This window comes from Hyla sarda, chromosome 9, assembly GCF_029499605.1.
Source record: "Hyla sarda isolate aHylSar1 chromosome 9, aHylSar1.hap1, whole genome shotgun sequence".
In the NCBI taxonomy this organism is placed as follows: Eukaryota; Metazoa; Chordata; class Amphibia; order Anura; family Hylidae; genus Hyla; species Hyla sarda.
Window position 1 is genome coordinate 129,032,928 of NC_079197.1, and position 22,168 is coordinate 129,055,095.

The 22,168-nt window shown below is 44.8% G+C and overlaps 1 protein-coding gene across 3 annotated transcripts in view; it reads left to right on the forward strand.

Annotated features, from left to right (window-relative positions):
- Nucleotides 1-533: 533 nt before the first annotated feature.
- Nucleotides 534-22,168, forward strand: part of FRMD7 (FERM domain containing 7) — a 34,481-nt gene continuing 12,846 nt past the window's right edge. Inside the window, exons 1-5 of one of the 3 annotated variants that reach the window (XM_056539863.1) lie at nucleotides 534-639; nucleotides 12,578-12,682; nucleotides 14,627-14,669; nucleotides 17,189-17,267; nucleotides 20,420-20,517. In XM_056539863.1, coding sequence (XP_056395838.1) covers nucleotides 583-639; nucleotides 12,578-12,682; nucleotides 14,627-14,669; nucleotides 17,189-17,267; nucleotides 20,420-20,517 — 382 coding nt within the window. In that variant the 5' untranslated portion in view covers nucleotides 534-582. Of the gene's footprint in view, nucleotides 640-7,891; nucleotides 7,916-12,577; nucleotides 12,683-14,626; nucleotides 14,670-17,188; nucleotides 17,268-20,419; nucleotides 20,518-22,168 lie in introns of those variants that run through there. The other 2 variants (XM_056539864.1, XM_056539865.1) reach the window with 2 other exon arrangements.

Consider the following 22,168-nt stretch of genomic DNA (forward strand, 5'->3'; position numbering starts at 1 on the left):
AACATACAATGGCTCCAACATAAAATGGTTTCAACATAGAATGGTCCCAACATACAATGGTTCCAACATACAATGGTTCCAACATACAATGGCTCCAACATAAAATGGTTTCAACATAGAATGGTCCCAACATACAATGGTTCCAACATACAATGATTGCAACATACAATGGTCGTCCTGTAACTGATACATTTTGTAACTTGAGGAACCACTGTATATTTAACATCCAAAATAAAGAGAAATAATATTAGAGACATCAACAGCAGGGGGTGTTCAGATTTTCTACATTGCAGATAGCCATAAAGTGAAGAAAAAAATAAAATAAAACTAGAAATTGTAAAAGAAGGAAAGATAATACAATGCATATTATTAGAAATCATTCTATGTGATGTATCTATCTCTACGGTCCAATGAATGAACTAATAGGTGTTACTTGTAAATGCTTTTATATATATATAGAGGGAATCTAAATCCTCAGCTCGCGCCTCAGGAGGATCTGGGTTACATACGCCAGTGAATTAGATATTCTTCCAACCAGCCGCACTTCTTGGAAGCAGGTCACACTCCGTCTCACATCCAAGGATGCTGCACTTCAAAGTCCAATTCCTGGATAACTCTCAGAAGACCTTTGTTGTGGATGTAAGTACATGACTTACCTTATTTCATCGCACATCTATTATAGTATATAATGGATTGGACTGTTTTGTTATCTCTTTATGTACCTTATAGATCATTGTGCATTTCCATAGACCAGTGTCTTCCAACCAGGGTGCCTCCAGCCGTTGCAAAACTACAACTCCCAGCATGCCCGGACAGCCGAAGGCTGTCCGGGCATGCTGGGAGTTGTAGTTTTGCAACAGCTGGAGGCACCCTGGTTGGGAAACACTGCCAAAGACTAAAAGCTCCCAATACAGCAGGAATTCTCCATAGTTGATCTAAGACATTCTAGAGCCATTTATCCATTATTATATACCTCAAAAGCAAATCCAGACAATAATGTGACTTCTCTATAATCCAAATACTAAAATCAAGTATGATCGGATATAATATATATAATAGATATTGTCATATTCCCGAAACATGTGGATATATGACAAAATAATCATAGATGCCTATATATTTTGCCTCTTCAGATACAGATGTAGCAGAGCTGAATTTGTCTAAAACTTTAGGGCAGCGGTCTTCAAACTGTGGCCCTCCAGATGTTGCAAAACTACAACTCCCAGCATGCCCGGACAGCCAACAGCTGTCCTGGCATGCTGGGAATTGTAGTTTTGTAACATCTGGAGGGCCGCAGTTTGAAGACCACTGCTTTAGGGCAATGTTTTCCAAGCAGGGTGCCTCCAGTTGTTGCAAAACTACAACTCCCAGCATGCCCCATGGGCATAGTGGGAGTTGTAGTTTTGCAACAGCTGGAGGCACCCTGCTTGGGAAACACTGCTTTAGGGATATATTTCTGTATAATAATTTATTTAATAATACCATTTTTGACATTGCAACAAGCTATTTTTCTCTTAAAAGGCTTGATTCAGCGGTATTAATGACATGACGCGCGGGATACTGATCACCTGCACAACGTGTTATCTGCGGTTTTTACATTGGACTGAAAATAATCCGAACGTAGTCTTAGAACCGGTTCCGCACACTAGCTACCTGTGGTATAAATGAGCGTGCGGCAGAAGCAAATGATATATTTACAGTGGAATATTTGTATAGATAAAGAAATGTAACGGTATACGTGTAAACTTCTATATACAGTATCATACAGACCTATATTCCCATCATACAGACCTATATACAGTATCATACAGACCTATATACTGTATCATACAGACCTATATCCCTATCATACAGACCTATATTCCTATCATACAGACCTATATACAGTATCATAAAGACCTATATACAGTATCATACAGACCTATATTCCCATCATACAGACCTATATACAGTATCATACAGACCTATATTCCTATCATACAGACCTATATTCCTATCATACAGACCTATATACAGTATCATAAAGACCTATATACAGTATCATACAGACCTATATTCCCATCATACAGACCTATATACAGTATCATACAGACCTATATTCCTATCATACAGACCTATATACAGTATCATAAAGACCTATATACAGTATCATACAGACCTATATTCCTATCATACAGACCTATATACAGTATCATACAGACCTATATTCCTATCATACAGACCTATATTCCCATCATACAGACCTATATACAGTATCATACAGACCTATATACATTATCATACAGACCTATATACAGTATCATACAGACCTATATACAGTATCATACAGACCTATATACAGTATCATACAGACCTATATTCCCATCATACAGACCTATATACAGTATCATACAGACCTATATACAGTATCATACAGACCTATATACAGTATCATACAGACCTATATTCCTATCATACAGACCTATATACAGTATCATACAGACCTATATACAGTATCATACAGACCTATATACAGTATCATACAGACCTATATTCCTATCATACAGACCTATATACAGTATCATACAGACCTATATACAGTATCATACAGACCTATATTCGGTTGCTTTGAAGTCGCGGCGCACAATCTGTTGGTGGAGGATGTTATTGTAGCTAATGGCTCCATTAAGGTTTATTCGTGTGGATTATTCTTCCACAGCATGAACACATCTTTACCCTTCACTTGCAGGCATTTGATCCATTTGGTGAAGGGTACTAGAGAGCATGAATGGAGCATACGAGTGCACGGTGGATAAAAGGGAGAATTGCTTGGGGCCACATCAGTGGTGAACACTAGGGATGAGCAGCAGGGGCCATATATCCGAATTTGTGATATTTCGCGAATATGTTGACGATTATTTGTCCTATGTTCGCGAAATGCGCATATTCGCTCTGTTCATTCACTTTTTTTTTTCCAATGCGAAAATTCGCATGGAAAACTTGCATGTGAAAAAAAAAAAAAAAAATAAAAATGAAAGAGCACTATATTCTAAATACAGTGACCCCCCGACCTACGATGGCCCTGACATACGATAATTTCAACATACGATGGCGTCTCAGAGTCCATCGCATGTTGAAGGCAGCATCAACATACGATGCTTTTGTATGTCGGGGCCATCACATAAATGGCTATCCGGCAGCGCAGACTGCTTCAGCTGCCACCGGATAGCCGTTTACGGTGCCCCGTGTGGTCTGGGGATGTTCACTCACCTGTCCCCAGTGCGCCGTCCCGTCATCCAATAGGAGCGGCGTGCACAGCAACGTGATGACGGCAATGAAGAGCAACGTTCCCAGGCAGCGGTGACTGTCCGGAGCGTGAGTGAAACTTCCTATACGGATCCCTCAACATACGATGGTTTCAACTAACGATGGTTCATTTGGAAGGAATTACCATCGTATGTTGAGGGACCACTGTATTCACCGATATTCGGGATAAAAATTTGCATTACGAATGTTCGTGCTCAACACTAGTGAACACAGGATTTTCACCTGGTGAAGTGTCTGCCTGTGTATTTATTGCATCACGAGACAAATCTGCACTGAACGCACCAACATTGCTGTAATGGGTTAAAGGGTTACTCAGCTCCCCTCTGCTCCCCAGCGTCCGGAACATTGAGTTCCTAACGCTGTGTGCGGGCTTCCGTGTGCACGCCCGGCCCCTCATGATGTCATGGCCTGCCCCCTCAATGAAAGTCTATGGGAAGGGGGCGCGACTGCCGTCACGCCCCCCTCCCATAGACTTGCATTGAGGGGGCGGGACGTGACATCACAGGATGGGGCATGACGTCATGAGGGGGCGAGCATGAACACGGAAGAACGCACACAGCGTTAGGAACTCAATTTTCCGGACGCTGGGTAGTGGAGTAACCCTTTAAGGAATGATATCAAAGTAATATTCGAGCTCTATAAATCTGTTGCATAAAGGATAAGAAGAAAATCCAGTTTCAAAACCTCTAGAGCAGTGGTTCTTACCCTTGTTGGAATTACTGAACCCCACCAGTTTCATATGCGCATTCACCGAACCCCTCTTAATTGGAAAAAATAAAATATGATTTTTTTCAAATTCAAAACATAGGAGGTATATATTTAAGTATATATTTATACATAGGTGCCCAAAATGAACAAAACCATTAAGAACAAAGAACAAAACCATGAAAACATGATTTTCACACAAAAACATAATGAATATTTACTGCAAATCAGTGACTTCTGCTGTTGTCTTTCAGAGACCACTTCAGAAATGTGCGGCTTTACCTTGGCAAGTGCCACTCTCATGTCATTTTCACAACAATGTCAATGTCCCCCCACATTAGGCAGGCAGTGTGTTCCCCCACATTAGGCTGGCAGTATGTTCCCCCACATTAGGCTGGCAGTATGTTCCCCCACATTAGGCTGGCAGTATGTTCCCCCACATTAGTTGGCAGTATGTTCCCCCACATTAGGCTGGCAGTATGTTCCCCCACATTAGGCAGGCAGTATAGTTCCCCCCACATTAGGTGCAATATAGTGTTCCCCCACATTAGGCCGGAAGTATGTTCCCCCACATTAGGTGCAATATAGTGTTCCCCCACATTAGGCCGGAAGTATGTTCCCCCACATTAGGTGCAATATAGTGTCCCCCACATTAGGCCGGAAGTATGTTCCCCCACATTAGGTGCAATATAGTCCCCCCATATTAGGCCGGAAGTATGTTCCCCCACATTAGGTGCAATATAGTCCCCCCACATTAGGCCGGCAGTATGTTCCCCCACATTAGGTGCAATATAGTCCCCCCCACATTAGGCCAGCAGTATGTTCCCCCACATTAGGCTGGCAGTATCGTCCCCCACATTACGTTGGCAGTATAGTTCCCCCCACATTAGGTGTAGTATGTTCCCCCACAGACATACAGCCTCCAGCCATACAGTATGGCTGGAGGCTGTATGCCTGTGTACTGCCCCACTTCAGTGTTCCGACCACAGCAGGACCATAGCAGGACCTGAGGATCACTGGTCGGAACACTGAAGCTGACGCGCCACTGGTAAACACTTCCAAACTGCTAGCGCGCGTCCTTCTTGCTTCTTCTCCGCTCCTCCGCGCTCCGTTGCCATGGGCGCACGCATGAGACTTGAGTGACGTCCCTGCGTGCGCTAGTTCCCGGCGTTCCCCACATTTTTAAAGTAAACGCGGGGCCACAGGGCTCTTAACAGAGGCATCCCTGTGTTCCGAAAGCATCTTTCAGAACACAGGGATGTGCCGAGGCAAAAACACCCAGTGGGTACGGTATACTATACGGTCCAGGGACACCACAGCTGGGAATTTGATGTCGTTTTTAATCATTTTGTTAAATTAATTTATACAGCATCAAGTCTGCAGCAAACATGGCGCATGTGTGGTGTGCCACGGGGGTGCAATGAGGTGAATGGGGCTGATGTTGTAGCCCAGGGGCAGGTGTTATTAACCCCTAAATGTTTGTCATGCCAGGGCGTGGTTTTCCCGAGAACCACCTGAACTGTAGCACCGCTAGTCCTAGTTAGGCAGGGCAAATAAGAGTCCAATGCCAGGTCAGGGTTAACGGTAGCTGTACTGAGGTAGACAGTACAGTCTTTACAGCTAGGCCAGGATCCCGGAGAGATGACCAGTAACACAGGGGACCTTGCAGCTTGCTGGGACTTGCAGGGACTTGACAGACTTAGGACAGCCACGCTGACTATAATAGACTTGACTGAAGACAGTGACAGCAGACAGAGATGACTTGACTTACTAGACTTGTGGCTGTAATTTAGGCTTGAGGCCTCCAGATGTGCTGGACACTGGCTCTGAGACGTCTGGACTGGACTTGACTTCAGGATCTAAGAAAGAGATTGTAGTCCCTCCCTCTCTTATAAAGGGGGGCTGAGCAAGGAGCCCATAGGTCAAGCTGCAGGTCACTGATTAGCTGGTGCTCTCTGGGTAACAAACATGTGAATTGAACATGTGACCACATTATCATGTGACTACATTATCATGTGACTAACTCAAAGGTCCTTTATACCTAACACATATAACACTATGGGGGAGACACTGCAGGAGAGCCCCTAGGACCCAGAGGGACTCAATCTGACAGGGCCTAAGTACTGTATGGGACTATATCCTGTACTGGGACATCACACATGTGACTGTTCACATGCTGCAGATCTGCAACTGATTTTTAAATACCTTCCATCGTTTTGGAGCAGAAAAGCTGCACCTTTTTGGCAGCTGATCTGCAGTTCAACATACTCTTAGTAAGACAGAGATAAGGACAAATTATTATTTGCTTGCCGAGAGACTAGTTACAATTTCTGCCCATAGAAGTCTATGGAGAATTTGGTGAATTTTCTACTGCTGACCGGCGCCACCAACTGGATATGCTTTTTTTTTTATATTTAGCCCACACTGCACTGTGCTGTCCCCTGCTAATACCATCAAGCTGTTGATCTGTTGCACCAGCCTCACCTCTGTCTGAATCTCTGGTGCCAGGCACTGGGGTTGTCTGGTCTGCTTGGCCGGCTGCTGCCCACACTGGGACTACTATTGAGGAAGCGACCTGGCGCAGAATGTTCTTAAAGGGGTACTCCACTGCCCCAGCGTTCGGAACATTTTTTTTCCCGATCGCTTGGAGTGGGCGGCGGGGTTCATGACATCATGCCACGCCCCCTCAATGCAAGTCTATGGGAGGGGGCGTGGCAAAGCCACGCCCCCTCCCATAGACTTGCATTGAGGGGGCGTGACATGACATCACAAGGATGCGTGGCTGTGATGTCACGACCCCCGCCACTTGCACCCAGCATTCTAAACAAACACCGGCTGCTGCACAGGGATCTGACATCTTATCCCCTACCCTTTGGCTAGGGGATAAGATGTCTAGGGGCGGAGTACCCCTTTAAATATCTCAATACATCTCAAGTGTATCTAGTAAGCAAAGAATGAAATCCAAGGTTATGGGGACAGCCAGTGCTTCCATGGATGCGGACACAAGTGCACACGTTCTCCGCATTCATACCTCCATGTCAGTTTTCGATATAAGTAACCCTGTTTCTTTTGCCACCGCAATCTCCTTAACAATTCTGGAGATCCCCTGTAAGGGAATTTTATATTAGGACTTGTTTAACCCTGTATGGAAATAAGTACATATAAATAGCATCTAACATTTGAAGCCCTTTACCTAAGGCACTTTACTGCTGCTGAAAGGTAACAGCCGAGCACAGCATGCCTGAAAGTGTCTGCCCAGATTATGTAGAACTACAGCGCGCAGCAGGTCATTATAACTACATCTGACGTTAGGGAGCTTCTTTTATACATTTCAAATACTTGTGGTAATATTGTTTAATAGGATGACACCTCATTGGGTTAAATGACTCAACAGTAAGTGCTAGATTTAATGGGGTTGGCAACACAGGGCATAGGAATAGTGATGAGCGGCATTGCCCATATTCGAATTCGTAATATTTCGCAAGTATATAGACGAATATTCGTCCTATATTCGCGAATTTTGCATTTTCGTTATATTCACTTATTGGCATATTCACGTATTGGAGGAAGAAAACAGTGAGGGGGTGGGCAACTTTACTATTGGTTGCTAGGGATGTTGTTGATAACCTCTGACAAGTGTATTTGCTAGAAATGAGCGAACTTACAGCAAATTAGATTCGTCACGAACTTCTCGGCTCGGTAGTTGATGACTTATCCTGCATAAATTAGTTCTGCTTTCAGATGCTCCCGTGGGCTGGAAAAGGTGGATACAGTCCTAGGAGAGTTTTTCCTAGGACTGTATCCACCTTTTCCAGCCCACCGGAGCACCGGAAAGCTGAACTAATTTATGCAGGAAAAGTCATCAACTGCCGAGCCGAGAAGTTCTTGACGAATCGAATTCGCTGTAAGTTCGCTCATCTCTAGTATTTGCATCATTCTAATTGGCCCACAAGTTAAAAGAAGGAATATGCAAATATTCACATATGCGCATATGTGGGAAAAAAGCGAATATTGGCAATTTCGGATATATAGCGAATATATTCGCAATATTCACGAATTCACAAATTTGTGATAAAAAAATCGAAATGCGAATATTCACGCCCGACATTACATTGGAAGCAAAAAAAGGGTGGGGGATATTGGTTAAATTACTTGTGTAAAGGAAGTGTGGTGCAGTTGCCCATAGCAACCAGATTGCTTCTTTCATTTTTCAGACGCCCTTGTACAAATAAAAGAAGAAATCTGATTGGTTGCTATGGGTAACAGCACCACTCTTCCTTTATACAGGTTTTGATAAATCTCCCCCATAGGTTTTGGCCTGTGTTGCTTTTAACTAACTAAAAAGAGATACTGAACCTGTTTTTGTTGGCATGCTATGTGACCTGTGCAGGGAGGGGGAGGCGTTGAGTTGTCTCCATAACCAATTGTCAGACTTGGTCTCGTGTTATCTGTCTATAGATATGTTATTAAGGTGTATTCACATGTACTGGATATCCTGCAGATTTCAATGTAAATGAAATAATTGAACGCAGCTTCAAATCTGCAGCAGATCCTGTTGTCCTCTTATTACTAATAGAATGCGATCTGTCTGTCATCTAATCACAATTATAAACAGACATCTAGTTGAACTGTTCATGTATTTTATTGAGCACATTGAGTAAACATCCACAGTGCAAAGAGAAAAAGTAAACAGACATCTGTAGTAATGACTTTTCCAGCAGCTAATTGACAAAAGGTGAGATTAGACATGTAGAATTCACAGGTTCTTTGGCCAATGAATAAAGATATACAAAGCCTGGTTACTGAAATATAGCTGTCCTTCTAAGGAAAGATCGGGTAGCGGGAAATATGGCCTGAGGTAATCATCATCAGAAGTCTGATTATAGAGACTCATGGAGCTGGAAAGGCTACAAAAGTGTTCACAGGAGCGCTTCTGCTATGAGGCCATTTTTATTAGTAGCCTCAGGCAGCACCACCTGCTGATAGAAGGGCACGGCGCCATGTTAGCAATAGCCGCCACAAAGCACATAATCTGTGGGGTGACACAGCTCAAGGACTGGTCGGCAGCATTGGGGCTGCTCTGCCAGAGGGTCGTTCCCTTGTGGGCACTGGTGTTGTGGGTTGTGGCGGTGGTGGTCACTACTCAGTGTTGCGCCATTTTATGCTAGGAATGTTAGTAACCCACTACTTACAGGTGGCCATGACGTGGCTAGCGGGTTTGCACTTCATGATCATCAAGTACACTAACGGCCTGAAGCCTAGGATCACTGTGCAAGTTGTAGATGTGCGGCCATGTCTGTTTTTTTTCTCTATTTAAATCCAGTTGTCAGGAAAGTCCAAGGCCATTACTGTGCCTCGGTGCCAGTCATAGCCAGGCTGTACCAATCGATTAATGTAATGCATATGCATTACTTTGCTCTATTGAAGCAATCCACAAGCATGGTCACAGTGTGGGTGGCAGCCGGCTCAGCAAACCAGAACATGCCAGTGCAAGGCACCAGTGGGTCAGGCAGGTAGACATAGTCTGTGGTCCTGGTCATACACAGGAGAGTCAGTATGAGACCAAGAGGCAGAGACATAGTCAAACACAGATGGGTAGTCATGGCAGGTAGCACAAATTCCAGTCAGGAATCCGGGTCACCAACAGGACAGTCCAAACGGTACAAGAGCAGTTGGGCAGAATCACAATTCTGGAAAGAGGCACGGGACAAAATACATGTTACATCAGGATCAGGACAGGACACCTTCACAAGGAACCAACAACGCTAAGGCAAGAGATGCTGGAAAGAACACCCAAAAATAAGTACTGCTGAAATGGAATAGGCAAGGGAAGAACCTAAAGGTGCTTTAAATCACAGTAAGTGGCTGCAGCCCCCTATAGGCCATAACAGGAGGTGCAGACAGCAGAGGTATGGCGGGCACAGAGCAAGGCAATGCAGTCACACAAACCATGGCAGAGGCAGGACCCAGAGCCAACCACAAACTAAAGAAGGGTTTTGGAATGGCCGGGTCTGAGTCCTGACCGTAACACCAGTAAGATGGTGTAATGTGACCAGAAGAAGGCTGTGCAACAAGGCATCCGAGAAACACTGATGGACTGCAAGAAGAAATGGTTAAATGTTCCTCCTCAACACTGGACAAATATTATTTTCAGCAGATCCTGGTTGTCAATGTCTCCTTTTTGCCCAGATACAGAATGTAGCACGTGAAGTGTTTAATGGGAGAGCATTTTAATTGTTTTAATTACAGACGGAAGACAGGAACGAGCATGACTGTGCACCACAAGCTACTATTAGACTGTCACTAGAGAAGAGGCTGAACACAAAGCATAGTCATTTTATCCTACAGCGCTTGGTTTTTGGAAACTTGTTCTACTCATTATACTAACAAACAGCTCCGCTCCTCCCCCTGATGTATCCCACTCCTCCTGGGAGACAGTAGAATTAAAATGTTCATTCATCACATGCAAATTCCAAAATCACTGCACATTAGCATTATACCAGCTTCATTGCTTTTCTCTCTCTATCATTGTTAGTGCTCTGAGATAGACAATAGATGTTAGAGGGATCTCACACCCCCCTCCCATAGACTTGCATTGAGGGGGCGGAGCGTGATGTCACACGGGGGTGGAGTCGTGATGTCACGATACTCCGGCTCCGTGGTCGTTGCACTACACACAAAGGTGGGTGCGCAATGTCAGATTGCGGGGGTCCAAAGCGGCGGTACCCCCATGATCATACATCTTATCCCTTATCCTTTGGATAGGGGATAAGATGTATTAGGGCCGGAGTACCCCTTTAAATAGCCATTAATATTAGATCGGTCGGGGTCTGACTCTTAGGCTATGTTCACACCGGCATGTCCGCACAGAGAATCTCCTTGGGGACATTCCAGACATTACGGGGCGCCGGCATAACATGCAGACCCTAGGACTGCATAGGAATACATTCCATGCGGACTCCGCACAAAGAAGGAACATGTGGAATTTCTGTGCCAGATAGTTCCGGCATGGAAATTCCAATTTTAGTGTCCGCACAAAGAATGAACATGGCCTTAGGGAGCCTCAATAATCATCTGACAACCCCCCCCCCCCATCTTTTGTTTACACTCGCTTGTACCTTCATTGCTTTCATTTTAGCAGTCATGATTCAATATACTAAAGTCTTGCCCCATATGTTTATATGCGATAAAGCTGTAGTATTTTGTATTGTCACTACTGTGTGTGGTGAAGCAGGTACAGGCAGTGGTAAACAAGTGGCTGGGCAACCAAACAGCTGATCCATGGTTTTGCTGGTAGATGGACCCCCACCAATCTAATATTGATGACCTATCTTGAGTATAGGCCATCAATTTTATAAGGTTGGATAACACCTTTAAGCACTTGTGGACTACCGACTACTTTAGATGTCTGAGCGGTAGACAATTAACCCTGCAAAGAAAATCCTGAAAATCCCTGCAGTTTTGCAGCAGTATGGAGATCATGCAATACCGGAGAGGTGACAGCCAGGCTCTCCACAGACATGGCAGGGATGGTTCATTACTGTCCATATGGTCCATACTACTCAGCAGGAAGCCATATGGCTGAGAAAGGCTTTGGCCGAAACGCGTCATTATTTGTGACTTGCATCGTGTGAATAAAACACTTCACTATTGGCAAAAGAATTCAGTGAGTGCCGGGATTCCTTTACGGAAGCCATATGGCGTACTGCCTCTCGTCTTGGTGATCATGTAATAGCCAGTGCAGGGCCTTAGCAGACCCAGATCATCAGTAATCCCTGGTTCTTAATTACTTAAGACTAGATTGTAAAGTTTCTCCTTGAGGAGAGCACCAATAGGGCATGTTGAGTTTTATAGGCCATAAAGCTCCAGTGGGAGAAAAAATATGCAGAGTAGCTCAAGAAGAAAGAGAGATTACTCTCTGATGCCACCTTTTGGAGGTAATTTACCTATGAGTCAATGATCTGGTCTTCAAAGAGCCTTGGAGCATGACTGGGGAATGGGGAATATGAGCCAAGCCAGAATTCAGCCAAGAAGGGATACCCATCTGTAGAAAGCTGTTATGGGTTCTTTTCTCTCATCAGTACAGAGCAGGGTGTTTGCTTGTGTCATTTTCAATGTAGTTCATCGGTAGAGAGTCCTGCACAGAATCTAACTACCCAATCACAAAGGTGATGGGACTAACCAGGACTGGGCCTCCACTCTCCAAAGGTGTCACAGCGAACTTCACTCTGTGCCGAATGACTGGCAATGTAAGGCGGAGGCTCTTGTTGCCATTGCCACGCCTCCTCAATGCAAGTCTCTAGGACTTTATGGCCATCACGCCCCCTCCCATAGACTTGCATGGAGGGGGCGTGGCCGTGACATAATGAGCCTCTGGCGCTGCACCCGAAGCTCTAAATGAACGCCGGGTGCAGCAGGGAGATCACTGGGGTCCTCAGCGGCGGGACCCCACAATCAGATATCTTATCCCCCTATCCTTTGAATAGCGCATAAGATGTCTAGGGGCAGAGTACCCCTTAAGTGAAATGCAAAATGTCTGTCAAAACATTGTTTTATTATTCTGCAGCAAAAAGCTCCTGGAAAAGAATTGTTCAATATGAGTTGCAGTCATTTGAATCTGACCGAGAGAGAATACTTTGGTTTGGAATTCAAGAACAACACAGGCTACCTAGTAAGTCCAAGATCTTTTCCATCTATTTATCTTTTATTTGTTAGTCGTTTTTTTCCCTTAGGAACATAAAACACAATACATACTGTACTGTCTGTGGTATATGTTGAAATACTGTTAAAAGATATTGTAATGTACATTGTGGCATACCACCAGTAGTTCAATACACCATACATAGTCATAGTTTAGAATGCTGGGTGCGGGCAGCGGGATCATAATGTCACAACCACACCCCCTTGTGTGTGCCGTCAGGCCACGCCCCCTCAATGCAAGTCTATGGGAGGGGGTGTGGCGGGCGCCATGCCCCCTCCCATAGACTTGCATTGAGGGGACAAGGCATGATGTCACGAGGGGCGTGTCTGTGACGTCATGACCCCCGTCAGCCGCTTCAAATGTTCGGAACAAAATGTTCTGAACGCTGGGGCAGCGGAGTATCGCTTTAAGAGGAGATTTAGAAAGTCTGGGTGGGATGGAGGAAGATAACATCCCCTATGGCAGTTGCAGTCCTGTGAACCAGTGGACTGGGTATGAACAGTGGGACTAACCAAAATAGAGTCCTGCAGAAAAAGGTTTGGGATTAAAACCTCTCCCTGCAAGTTTCATTTATTCTGAGTTGCTTTTATTGCAAGTTGGAGTAAGAGCGGGGCTCAAGTCCTGCAGGAACTCATGGGAACGGAGTTCCTGCACTTTTTCCACAGCAGGATCGCAGTTCCCATTAGCAGGAGTCCTGCAGGACCAGCCCTTAAAGGGGTACTCCGCCCCTAGACATCTTATCCCCTATCCAAAGGATAGGGCATAGGATGTCTGATCACGGAGGTCCCGCCGCTGGGGACCCCCGCGATCTCAGCTGTGGCACTCCAGACATCCGGTGCATGGAGTTAACTTCGCTCCATGCCGAATGACTGGCGAAGGGGGGGGCAGTGGTTCGTGACATCACGACCATGCCCACTCAATGCAAGTCTATGGGAGGGGGCATGACGGCCATAGACTTGCATTGAGGGGCTGTGGCCGTGCCGTCACAAGCCTCTGGTGCTGCCCCCAACGCTCTAAACGAATGCCGAGTGCAGCAGGGAGAATGCGGGGGTCCCCAGTGGCGGGCCCCCTGCAATCAGACATCTTATCCCCTATGCTTTGGATAGGGGATAAGATGTCTAGGGGCGGAGTACCCCTTTAAGTGGAAATCTTGGGTGAGTTCCCCCACTTTTTTTCCCAGGACTTGACCCCTGAGTAAGAGGCCATGGGTAATTCTGTAGCAGGTACTGACTTTACTGTCATGAGGACCTCTGGGGATGCAGGGACCGACCAATACAATATAGCTGATGTAACTCCACAAATGGCACCCAGGCAGGATAGGTTGAGGACAGGGGGTAGCATCCCAATGGACTCAGCACCACAGTAGGACAGGTGCACCCTGGTTCTTGTTTACCAGTGGAGCAGTGCATGGTCCCAGATATGAAGATAAATTGTATTCAGTAATGTTCAAGTTCTTATTCCACCTTTGTGCCCTTATTGTACCACTGAATGTAAAAGAAAAATCAAGAAAAGTCATATAAACTTTATAACCAAAATCTGCATTTAGACAGCTGTATTTCTGTCCGTGTAGAAGCCTTATACATAGTTTAAAAAATGTCAGCATGTCCAATCCCAAAAACTTTAGGCCGGTCATGAGAACAGGATTTTTTTTATTTAATATTTGTCTTCTCCATAAATAACATTTCGGAGGCATCTTTCTTTATAACTCTACATTGTGCCATTTTCCTTTAAATACATAATATAATTGACCAATAGGTGTAACACGTTCCCTAGTTTATGTGGTGGGTCCCTACACAGTCTGACACTACTGCCATTAATCTGACACTTTGTCACCTATATTACTTTTAATACTATGTTGGAACATACAGGTATGAAGTCAACATGGGTTAAAACAGAGTTATTTTAATATTACAGGTTTGGCTGGGACTTCTTAAACCAATAACCAAGCAGGTGAAAAGTAAGTTATGAAACAGTACTGTGTGGATATGTTAAAGGGAATGTGTCACCTAGAGACAGATACTGAAACATTTTTTTCTAATCTGTTTCTATTTTCTGATTGTATTTTTTTGTGTGTGTATGTGTGTATTATTCCGAGGGCTGCCATCTTGCCTGAGTTGTTTTTAACAGCAGTTAGGGATATGCTTTAATGCAGGACCCATGGACCATAGACAACAAAAGACAGGAGCTGTGACATTTACATGAATTACAAAACATTACTGGGCATTGTCTGTGAAATATTCAGAGGTCATTTTATAGGGAGGGGGAGGCTGATCTCTGCTGTGAATGATGGTGGATCCAGTGTTATTTACATACTGGCCTCACCTTTCTGTGCATAGGGGAAAGGCATTACTGGGAAATGATGTGTTCAGAAAAGGAAGTCTCAGCCTAGTTTTAGTCCTAGTGGCCAGAATAGTAACTGCAATATATAATGATGATTATAAAACATAGATAGAGAAATATAAAGAGAAAAATCTTCCCAAAAAATTCTTAAAAAATATGGTTATCAAAGAACCTGATTTAAACAATAGGTCATTTTCTGAAAACACATTGCCTTTAATACTGTAATACAATTGCGTATGTAATATTTAGCTCTTTTTATATATGGCATTTAAGCATCACTATCATTTGGAAAAACTTTTGACATGTTGCCCAGATGTGTCAAAAGTTTGGATCGCAGGGGGTCTACTCCTGAGAATTCTTGTGAGGCCTGTGAAGTGTTCAGCAGAGCGCTCCACTGCCCCACCACCCAACAGATCTGGATTTTTCTCTGCATAGACTTATATGCACAGAAAAGGTCAGATTTGATTGACAGTTGGGAAGAGAGTCGCGTGCTGGTGCAAACTTCTCTGGCTTGCAACTAGCAATTGCAGCAGATCTCAGACGTGAGACCCGATGCAATAAAAACTTTTGGCATGTCTGGGCAGCATGTCAAAAGTTGTTTGATCGTAACCCTTTAAACTATATCCTACAGTTGTAGACTTAAAGGGATACTCTGGTGGAATTTTTTTTTTTAAATCAACAGGTGTCAAAAAGTTAAACAGATTTTTAAATTACTTCTATTTAAAATTTTTAATCCTTCCAGTACTTATCAGTTCCAGAGGAAGTTGAGTTATTCTTTTCTGTCTGACCACCGTGCTCTCTGCTGACACCTCTGTCCATGTCAGGAATGGCCCGGAGCAGGAGAGGTTTGCTATGGGGATTTAATTCCTGCTCTGGACAGTTCCTGACTAAAGGGGAACTCCAGTGTTTTATCCACTGGATAGGGGTAAAGTGTCTGATCGCAGGTGGTCTGACTGTGGGTTGCCCCCCCCCCCCCCCCTAATCTTCAGATTGGGGCCTGACTCTGCCTGTGCATGGAGCTTGGAGTAAACACGTCCCCTCTATGCAACCTCAATGGGATCACCAAAGTTATGCCAGTACATTTTACAGAATAAAATTCTGGCAGCTAGCAGCTGCCACTAGGGGGAGCTCACTGCATATGGATTTATACATCTGCCATTGAGTTCAATACTAACTGCCTTAAACTTAACAGAGAGTTCATATTCTGTGCTAAAGGAAACCATGAGAATTGCAGCTCCTTCTGAGGCATACAGGGCACAAATTCTTAGAATGGATCTCCTAGAGATTTGCCAAAATTTTCAACCTAGACAACTAGATGTCTGCTCATTCACTCACCCCTTTACCACCAATGACTACCAGATACAATATTCGTAACTCCTTCACCACCCTAAAGCAGCAGTAATATTACAAGATAATCCCTATGTTATGCTAAGTATAAGTTCACACATTGCAAAATTTACCTCCATTTTTTTATTTATTTTTTATTTATGCATACATTTTTGTCTGTAATTAACAAAGAAAAGGGCCGCAATTTTTCTTATGGCCATTATGGATAAAAATGCAGATGTGTGAGCCTACCCTAATAGTGACCTATACCTACTCTTAACCTGACAATCACCCTAGGCCACTAACCAAAAATATTAAATGTGAACCCAAAAAACACTCTAGATCAGCAAAGAACTTGATAACTATCCCCCTAAACCACCATATTTATAAATGTAATGTCATTTATGGAGGCAGTTGCTAAAATTGTATAATGGAGACTTCATAGCAATTTTACTTTCCCTTTAAACAACTATTTATCCTTTACTCTCCCCTTCCCTAGGATTCCTGTGGCCATGTTCTGTTTTATTACAAAACCAATCAATATGTAAAGAATGTTTCCATATGTGCCTTAGGATTGCAGACAATTTGGAGCTTCTTATCACAGTTTTGGCTTTGAATGTGATTTGCTGGCTGCAGCAGGAACCTCCCCCCACCTCTCTATCTACAATAGGAGACAAATCATTTTAAGATCTGCTCCTTGGCTGTTCACAGCTATAAATATTTTGCACTATTGCAAATAAACTGGACAAAAGAGAAATGTGTGTATGTGTTTTTCTCTCTATATATAACAATTTTGTTTTCCTTTTTAAGACCCTAAAGAAACGATTTTCAAATTTATGGTAAAATTCTTCCCTGTGGACCCCGGGCAGCTGCGGGGAGAGTTGACAAGGTAATTATTCCTTCTATATACCTAGATCAGTGTTTTCAACCAGAGTGCCTCCAGCTGTTGCAAAATTACAACTCCCAGCATCCCGGGACAGCCTTTGACTATTGGGGCATGCTGGGAGTTGCAGTTTTGCAACAGCTGGAGGCAGCCTGGTTGGGCGACACTGACCTAGATATAAGTAACATGTTACACTTTCTTGTGTGATGAAATATTCAGCTTGTATTAAAGGAGTAATATGCCTCGGAAGGTCCCCCTCCTACCCATGATAATACGATGATCAATGGCGTCTTACTGCCGTGACCCACAGAAATTGCAGTCTGTATTTAATTTACCTGTTAGCGGAATTGTCCATTAAAATGACTGGGTAATGCTGGGTTCACACCTGTGCTGTTTATTCCGTTGTTTTGCTCGGTCATCGCAACATGACAACAAAAACAAGGCGGCGGAGGATCTGCTGCACACTAGACAACAATGGTGCAAAATAGACCCTATTTACTTTAATGGAGTTCTTGGGTTTGTGTCACGGTGTCCAGCATTTCTGACGGCACCCAACAGAGGCACCAACACAGGTGAGATCCCAGCCCCAGACGTTCAATGTAGCCTATCTATGCTCTAGCTATAGAGATGAATAGGGGACCCCTTTGAGTAACTCATAATTCTATAACTGAGGTATCTAAAAGTATTAAAGGGGTACTTCGGAGGGGAAAAAGTTTTTAAATCAACTGAATCCAGAAAGTTTTTTGTAAATTTCTTTTATTTATAGGTCTTAAAGGGTTCCTTCACTCCTAGGTTTCGTATTCCCTATCCACAGGATAGAAGATAAGTTTCTGATCACAGGGGACCCAGCCACTGGGACCCCCCACAATCTTCTGTCCGGTAATACATATGCATGGATCCAGCTCCGTGCGGGATTACTGGCGACCACAGAACTAAGCTGTCTGACAAGCCCCTTGCATATATCGCGAACGCTGTATCTCCGTCTCTCCCATAGACATGAATGGAGGGAGCAGGACAACCATGATCGAAATCTAGCACTGCCGGCTTTCTAAACATAAAATGTTCAGAGTGCTGCGGTGCCAGGCCGGACAGAGATCGCGGGGTCACAGCGGTTGGACACCCCACAATTAGACATCTAAACCCCTATCCAAACAACAGGAGATAAGATATCTAGGACCAGAGTACCCCTTTAAGCCTTCCAGTACTTGTCAGCTGCTGAATGCTCCAGAGAAAGTTGTGTAGTTCTTTCCAGTCTGACCACAGTGCTCTCTTCTGCCACCTCTGACCGTGTTAGGAACTGTCTGGAGAGGTTTGCTATGGGGATTTGCTCCTGCTCTGGACAGTTCCTGACATGGACAGAGGTGTCAGCAGAGAGCACTGTGGTCAGACTGAAAAGAACTACACAACATCCTCGGAAGAATACAGCAGCTGATAAGTACTGGAAGGATTAAGATTTTTTAGAGAGAAGTAATTTACAAATCTGTTTAACTTTATGGCATCAGTTAATTTGAAAGCACTTTAAAGGAGTAGTCTCATAAAAAAACGTATCCCCTATCTGCAGGATAGGGGAAAAGTTTTAGATTGTGGGGGGGTGTCAGAGCGTAATGGGGGTTCCGAGCATACGGAGTCAGGAACCCGCCCAAAGCGGGGACCGCCACGCCCTCTTCAGATATCTCTATGGGAGAGCAGAAGATAGCCAAACGGCTCTCCCATATATATATATTATACAGAGGGGCATGGTGTCCTGCAGATAGAGGATATGTTTCTTTTTCATGAGATATCTCCTTTAAGATCTATTTATACTGGCATCATGGCTTCCTGTTTTGCAGGATCTATAACATTTGGAATAGTGCAGCATGCTACAATATTGGGGACGTTAAAGAGGTACTCCGCTCCTGGACATCTTACCCCCCGTGATCTCCCTGCAGCACCCAACGTTTCTTTAGAACACTGGCTGTCGCACTGGAGGCTCGTGACATCACTGCCATGCCCCCTCAATGCATGTCCATGGATGACTGCGGTGTCACAGGAGAGTCCCAGCAGCGGTACCCCCACAATCAGATATCTTATTGCCTATCCTTTAGATAGGGGATAAGATGTCTAGGGGCGGAGTACCCCTTTAGAGAGCAAAGGAAACCAAACAAAAGGACTTTGTGCGCAGGGCCTTAAAGGGGTACTCCGCCCCTAGACATCTTATCCCCTATCCAAAGGATAGGAGATAAGATGTCAGATCGCCGGGGTCCCGCTGCTGGGGACCCCAGGGATCGCCGCTGCGGCACCCCGCCATCATTACTGCACAGAGCGAGATCGCTCTGCACGTAATGACGGGCAATACAGGGGCCGGAGCATCGTGACGTCACGGCTCCGCTCCTCGTGACGCCACGGCCCGCCCCCGTGAATACAAGTCTATGGGAGGGGGCTTGGCGGACGTCACGCCCCCTGCCATAGACTTGCATTAAGGGGACGGGTCGTTATGTCATGAGGGGCGGAGCCATGACGTCACGCTGCTCCGGCCCCTGTATCGCCCGTCATTACGCACAGAGCGAACTCGCTCTGTGCAGTAATGATGGCGGGGTGCCGCAGCGGCGATCCCTGGGGTCCCCAGCAGCGGGACCGCGGTGATCTAATATCTTATCCCCTATCCTTTGGATAGGGAAAAAGATGCCAGGGGTGGAGTACCCCTTTAAGAAATAGTAATATCTAGAGATCTAGATGTATAGAGAAATGTATCCTATGTGTTTTTTTTTTCTTCTGTCCATCAACTTTCTATAGAGTTAGACCAATGGTCTATAACAGTGGTCTTCAACATGCAGACTTCCAGATGTTGCAAAACTACAACTCCCAGCATGCCCGGACAGCCAACGGCTGTCCGGGCATGCTGGGAGTTGTAGTTTTGCAACATCTGGAGGTCTGCAGGTTGAAGAACACGGGTCTATAACCTAGTCCTACTCAACTGAAGTGAAATGACAACTCTAACCAGCCTGTAATTTGCAGAACTGCTGAGAAATGTGTACAGTACCTGTAGGTGCCCTATTGCATGGTCATGGATATTTATGTGGTTTGCCCTGAATGCAATATTGTAACATATATATCTCCAGATCTTGCAGTCACGCCATTCCGCACTTCATATGTCTATACTAATGTTGCTAACTTTGCAGGTATCTGTTCGCTCTTCAGATTAAAAAGGATTTGGCATCTGGGAAATTGACTTGCAATGATAACAGTGGTGCCTTAATGACATCTTACATTCTTCAGGGTAAGTAAAATACTATTTGTATAGATGAACCAGAATGAATGATAAAGAACTGTGCTGTCCACTCACTCACTGATGACCGCTATTGCACACCTGTGCTATCGGACCCACCGGACCCGCCCCGGCTTCACAATACGAATCCAAAAGGAAGAAGGTCCAGCACTGGATATGCTTAAGAATCTTTGCTTTATTTCTGCTTTGGCAAGGAGTCACAATACAGAGAAGGAACGTCTGACATGTTTCGCACCATCAGGTGCTTAATCGTAGACTCGTCTATGATTAAGCACCTGACGGTGCGAAACGCGTCAGACGTTCCTGCTCTGTATTGTGACTCCTTGCCAAAGCAGAAATGAAGCAAAGATTTTTATGCATATCCAGTGCCAAAGGATAGGGGATAAGATGTCTGATCATGGGGGGCCTGCGGCTGGGACCCTCCGCGATCTCCGTGCAGCACCCGCATTCTATGCATCACTGCTGCTCCAGTCCCCTGTGTTTCTGGGACTGGAGACGTGACATCAAGCCACGTCCCCTTCGTAATGTCACGTCATGCCCCCTCCCATAGACATGAATGGTGTGGCGTGACATCACGAAGGGACGTGGCTTGAAGTCACGTCTCCAGTCCCGGAAACAAAGAGGTTTCCTGAGACTGGAGTGGCAGCCCCACATTGAATGTGGGTGCTGCATGGAGATTGTGGGGGGAGGGGTCCCAGCGGAGGGCCCGCGTGATCAGATATCTTATTCCCTTATTCCTTTGGATAGGGGATAAGATGTCTGTGGCCAGAATACTCCTTTAAACTCTGAAAAATATACATTCATATTACTTCATTTTTTTCACATTTTGTTGTGTTGCGGCCTTTTGCTAAAATAAAAAATCATGTTTTCCCTAATCATTCTACACTCAATACCCCATAATGAGAATGTTAAATCAGAATTTTAGAATTTTTTGAAAATGAATTAAAATAAAATAAAAAATTAAAAAATTTGTATGGACATAAAATATTCAAACCCTTTGCAATCACACTTGAAATGTATCTCTGGCTCCTCCCATTTCTCTTTACCATCTTGAGATGTTCCTACAAAATTCAGATGATTGGACAGGACTTGGAAAGACATCTGTTACAGCTGTGGTGAGGTGGATCCACTGACCTGTGAGGATGATGGCATGGGCTGTACCAGGGAGCGGAGTTAAGGTGCCGCTGGTATCACCAGAGCCCGCCGCAAAGTGGGATGGACTTGCTGCGGCAGGCGGCACTCAGGTCGCTACCCCTGATACGACTCATCCACACTGGCAGCTGAGGTATAACGTGGCACAGGAAGGATGAGGCAAACACGAAGTCAGGACAGGCAGGAGGTTTGGGCTGGCGGCAATGAGGTCAGGTCACGTAGCAAGAGGTCAGAAGGCAGGCGGCACAGGAGCAAGGTCAGGATACTTAGCAAGGGGTCAGATACATGGCAAAGCAATACACAAGTATAAGGCACAAAGATCCGGCAAGGATTAAAGGAAGTGCATGGTTATATAGGGTCAAAAGAGACTAGCACCAATCAATGGTGCACTGGACCTTTAAATTTTAAAGAGCTGGCGCGTGCACCCTAGGAGGCAAGGGCGTGCGCGCCGGCAGACACGGAGAGCGTAGGAGACAGAGCAGCGAGGAGA